Source organism: Vigna radiata, chromosome 8, assembly GCF_000741045.1.
Source record: "Vigna radiata var. radiata cultivar VC1973A chromosome 8, Vradiata_ver6, whole genome shotgun sequence".
Taxonomy (NCBI): Eukaryota; Viridiplantae; Streptophyta; class Magnoliopsida; order Fabales; family Fabaceae; genus Vigna; species Vigna radiata.
Window position 1 is genome coordinate 18,168,489 of NC_028358.1, and position 5,897 is coordinate 18,174,385.

At 32.2% G+C, this 5,897-nt stretch overlaps 1 protein-coding gene across 1 annotated transcript; it reads right to left on the bottom strand.

Moving 5' to 3' along the window:
• Positions 1–2,811: 2,811 nt before the first annotated feature.
• Positions 2,812–3,681, bottom strand: LOC106771483 (transcription factor TCP11). Its single transcript, XM_014657475.2, has one exon. The coding sequence runs from the start codon at positions 3,570–3,572 to the stop codon at positions 3,006–3,008; it is 567 nt and encodes a 188-aa protein (XP_014512961.1). The 5' UTR covers positions 3,573–3,681; the 3' UTR covers positions 2,812–3,005.
• Positions 3,682–5,897: the final 2,216 nt, after the last annotated feature.

Genomic DNA, 5,897 nt, shown 5'->3' on the forward strand with positions numbered 1-5,897 from the left:
CACTACAGAGACAGTATGAACTTCTCGCCATGGGGGAGCAAGAAACAATGATCAAATACATTGGAAGAACTCAACTGATTGTGAATGCAATGAGAGCGTGTGATAAGGTCGTCAAAGACAAGAAAATCGTAGAGAAAATACTCAGAACATTAACCCCTCAATTTGATCATATAGCTTTGACCATAGAAGAAACTTAAGATCTCGAGCAATTGAGGGTGGAGGAATTGCAGAATTCATTAGAAGCGTATGAGCAAAGATTAATCGAAAGGAGAAATGCAGAAAAAGGCAAAAATCAAGGCGTGAGTCAAGCATTACAAGTCAGAAATGATCACAAACCCAGAGGTCGTGGGAGAGGCAGAGGTCGATCACGAGGAGGACAATCTGGAGGCAGAAATGCAAACAGCGCTGACCAAAACGATGAAGACGAAGGCAGTGAAAGCAAGAATGGCGGCAAGAGAGGCGGAAAATACTCAAGAGGAAGAGGTAGAAGCAAGGTTGACAAAAGAAACATTCAATGTTTCACATGTAGTAAATTCGAACATTATAGCTCCGAATGTTGGCACAATGAACCCAAGCAAGGAAAGAGTGAGAAAGCAACAAATTTGGCTCAAGATGATGGTGATTCAGAGTCTGACCTTGTAGTCTTGATGGGTGTTGAAGAAAGTCGCAAGTCAGTAAAGTTGATGACGTGCTGTAAGCGAAGTTAGTGAAAGATAGGTGTCGTTGCATAGATGGTGAAGTCTGTAGCATTGAAGACATGTTGCAAGCAGAAGAAGAACGCCATGCAATGAATAGTTGTGTTGAACACGTGCTGAATACAGAAGAAGAGGCTCATGCAGCGAATCCTACAAAGGTTGATCATGCATTGCTGACAAGTGATAATAATGGTTGTGTCGATAATGATATGTGTTGGTATCTTCATACCGGATGCTGCAACCACATGACTGGAAATAGAGAGTGGCTTGTAGATCTTGACCCAAGAAAGAAGAGTAATGTGAGATTTGTTGATGTTAGTACTGTGACTGCTGAAGGAGTTGGAAGAGTGCTGATCACCTCCAAGAATAAACAAATGGCTTATATGATATAGTTATATTTCCTCCCTGATCCATAAGCATTTCCTTAAGTTTCTTTCGTTCCTTAAGTTGTTCTTCCACATACACGTATAAATATGAAACCTATTTCAATATCTCAACAAATCATTCATATAGTAGGTTATAAATTTAATACTTAAATATTATAGAACTTCATTAATATACGTTAACATTATATAAATATTAAATTTCTTAATTTTAAATAAAACATAAGTCATTAGAATGAAAAGAAAATATTTTTATGTTCAAAAACATCTTTTTCTAAGCATTAACCAAAATATATATTTTACAAGATCTGCGTTCAAATAAAAATTACAAAAAATTCTTAAAAATATTACTACCAAGAAAAACACACATGTCAAAATCAAATTTCTTTTGAGAAAATTTTCTTACAAAATATTATAAATTTTGTTATGAATACAAATTTGGTGCTACCAATATTTTTAAACACAAATTTTGTAAAAAATACTTACGAATTTTATAATTTTATAGGACATAATCATATAAAAAAATTATCTGCCAATTTAAAAAATAACAAAAAAATTGTTTTCGTACAAAATTTTATAAACAAATTTGTAAAAAAACAATTTCATAAAATATAAAAAATTATAGTAATCATATATAAAAAGTTACTCTTATGATAAAAAATCACGCACATGGCATGCATCTCATTCTTTCCTCTCTTTTTTATTTTCATACATATCTCTTTCAACCGATTTTCCATTCCCTTGTCTTTTTTATTTCGTCTTCAATCTCTCTATTTCCAGTCCCTCCACGCTAATTCTTGAGAAACACATGTTTATAATACTTATTACATAATATTTTGCAAAAAGTATTCTTAAACTCGGTTGAATAACTTATCATTCCATAATTAAGTGTCACGTATTCTGTATACATATGTTATCAGCACATGTGTTGTCACTTCAAAGTAGAGTTTCACACCAATAATAAATGTTGTCACGTCAGCAATTGACTACCGAAACTCGTGATAAGAAAAAGGCAGAAAATCAGCACCATATTGAGAAATGAAGACAAAATACATAAAGAAACCAATAAGTTAAAGAAAAAATACGATTAAATCTAAATAATTATCACAAAAATTGCAGCATCTGATTTCATTACCTTTCATGTATACATTTTCCCACCTGTTTCATCTAGATCTTTCCTCTTTCTTTGTCATTTCTACTTGTTTCTTTGTCATTTATTCTACACCAGATAAATCAAGACTTTTGAATCACTATTGTTATTAACCATCCCTAAATACAAACACCAAACATATGCAACTCCATGAAACACTATCCTTTTTCTTTTTCAGAATAGATCTTCTCCAGGGAAAGAAAGAACATAGATCAATCATTTCTCTCTTCCATTGGATTACTGTTATATGACGAATAAGGATCAGAGATTTTTCAGGTCCTTGGCAGGAGGAAAAGTTGACAGAGGATCAAAATTCCCTCGTTTTTCTTTTCTTACATCAGACCCTTTGTAGTAATAAATATCTTCCTGGGTCGATTGAAAAAAAATTCTGGCCTAAACATTTGCATAACGTAATCACATAAACAAAACAAAACTGAGATCATTCAATCACATTTGGCATAAGCTTTAAACTTTTGGGAAAAATGAAAATCTTGCTCGTCTTCTTTCTATTACCGATCATCATCGAATTCAACTTTTGGTCCAAATCCTGATCAATTTTTGTACATTTTAAAACCAAGCAAGGTTCAAATATATATATAATTCACATTCAAATAGTTTCTAGTAATAATTTACATAATCCTTACGTTTCACTCCCTTCTTTCTGTCACAGAACAAAGACACATGTAACCGCAACCTAACACACCCACATTGATTTCACGCAACTAACCCTGAAATCAATTAAATTAAAAAAGAACCTCCCCATGGTTCCAACCGATATCATTGTTCGCCGAGAGACTCGTCATTCTGGTTATCCTCCGCTGCAGACGGCTGCAACAGCAGCGCCGTGAACGGCATGTGCCGATAGGCGTTAGTTGCCGCGAAATCCAACCCCGGTGGCGGAGACAGGTCGAGGCGGCAGCTTGGCGGCGCCACGGAGAACATTCCCTGGCCGCCGACCACCGGTACCGAGACGGAGGACTCGGAGGAGGGAACAGAGGGTGCCACTGAGGAGATGGGAGCAGCGGGGATGGTACCGGAGCCGGTGGCTGCAATGATGGAAGGCTCTGCGTGGCGGAGGAGCCACTCGATGGTCTCACCGTCGGAGCGGTGGCCGAGCTCGCGCGTGAGCTGGAAAATGCGCGCGGCGCAGAGCGGAGGCATGCGGACTCGGCGGCCGCGGCCGTTGACCTTGGTGTGGCGGTCCTTGGTGGAGCGCGTGACGAGGGCGGAAGACCTCTTGGTGACGGCGAGTGACGACGCAGTGGGTGGGGAATCGGTGGTGGCAGTTGTTGAGGGTTTGGTTTCGGAGTGAGGGAAATTGTGTAGGACAACTTGTGAGGTCATTGTAGGGTTTGGGGAATTTGGGAATTTAGGGTTTTGTGTGTTGAAATTGTGACCCCACAAAGCAGAGTGAGTGAGGGGTTATATAGTAATAGTTGCGTGGATTTGAGGTGAGTGGGCCTTCACTTTTGCGTTTTCAAATCTATTAAGTGATTCCAATTTATTTATTAGAAAGTGAAGAAAATTTTGAATTCGATTTTATTTATTGTGGGTTAGTAGGTTAAACTTTTGATTGATTGACTCACTAGTTATAATTGTTTTAATTAAAAGAAATTACAAATTTTTTATAATTTAAATTTAAATAATTTTTACTTTTAAAATGAGGTTAAACTCAAGATAATTCAAAATAATAAAAAAGTAAAAAATAATCTTTTTTGGTATGTGAGGAAATTATTTTTTAGGGTTTCATAAGATAATAAATTAATAAAATAAAATTAGGTGGATTGTGAGCTAATCTGGCTCGTGTTCAACCCAGAGCCGGTTTAAATGAGTCGAATTAAAAATTAACCCACATAAAAAAATATATTTTTTTCAAACTCAACCCGACTCAAACATGTGGTGAGCCAAGTTGATCCGCATATTGTAACCCATTTTAATAACTCTACTACTCTGTGACCTAAATTAACAACAATACTCCTCTCAATTTTTTGTAGTGAGATCAATTAATATTAATTAGTAAATATTAAACATATAATGATAATTAATATATAAAACAATCAAATGTTATATATTTAATTATTGTTATTAATACAATAAATAATTTATTATAACTTAAATATTAAAAAAATAACAAAAATTTATATGATTGTTTTTGTCTTTCTTATTCTTGAATTCAAAATAATTGAATTAAAATTAAAATTTTCAATTATTTATTTACTAATATAAATAACTTTTAGGAAGTTTCACTAATCTTTAATAAAGATTACACGAGTTTCATCACTCTTTATTTACAACAATTATTATCGATCAATCTTAATTTACCACAATCCAAATTGGATGTACAAGTTTACCTACTTCTAATTTCCAACTAGTTTACTTGACTAGATCGTAAACAAACAAGTATTTTGATTCACTCTTGTATTTACAAATACAATCAATGTGTTTTTAAATACAAGTATAGATTCAAATGACTTTCAAAGGGAGGATAGATTCAATACAAAGAAATATGAAGATTAGAAAAGATTTTTCTTTTTTTAAATAAAAGGCTTATATGATGTGAGCTTAGAAGAAGAGTAATAGCATAAAAATTTAAATAATTGTTCTTTTTCTTCTCTTTAGTGAGTCCTCTTTATATGACCATCTTCGAAAAAGATTTATAACTCAAAGATTTGAGAGTAAGCAACCTTAGGTACGAAGATATGTTTTACTTTGCATCTCATCATTGTTTTAGTTGATGTATACGCCTTAGACAGAGCATAAAGTTTTAAGGAAACATTCATAGAATGTCTTCCATCTCTCAACGTCTTTCTAATATTATGTAGAGTTTTTGAATAAAACTTGATATTACATTATCTACACAAATAAAAAAAAAGCAAAGTACAATGAATAGAGAAATACAATACGTACATGTATTTAATATTTTAATTTTAGATAACATTTAGGCATGTCTTGTTGTACTATATACTTAGTATAACCTGTTCTTTTGAATAGTGTATCTTTTGATAATAAACATATCGTTTAATTCTCTTTTTCAAATAGTATATATTTTAATAATAAACATACATTATTTAATTTTCCTTGTATTTAGACTCACTTTTTTTTCAAACAAGGTTTCTAATTTTTATAACTTCTTTTGTAAATATATAATGGATAATTAGCTTACTTATTTCAACGTTATTTTTAATGAATATATCTTTTAAACATTTCACTTAATAAATAATATTTCATTAAGTATTATAGGTTAAATTTCAAAACATAATTATTAAAGAGTCTAATCTATTTAAAGATCTTGTCTTACCAGTTAGATTATTAAAAATAAGTATTTATTAAGAAAAAATAATTTAATTAAATGGATTGGTTTTATAATAAAATATTAATATTTGGTATCTTAGTCTAGCTGGAAATGTGTAGGATAAATAATGATATTATAATAGGGGAAACACGTGACTTATATATATGGATGTGTGCGAATTCTTTTGTATGATAAAGGCGAAAACATAATTACAAAAATTAATTATTACAAGTTATTAAATAAAAAAACATTGCTAACGTTTACATGAAAAACACTTATTAAATAACAACCACCACGAGATTAAAACAATTAGTTAATATATTAATTAAAATAGATATCATTCTATCAATTAAAAATATTAGCATCTTATTATAAAG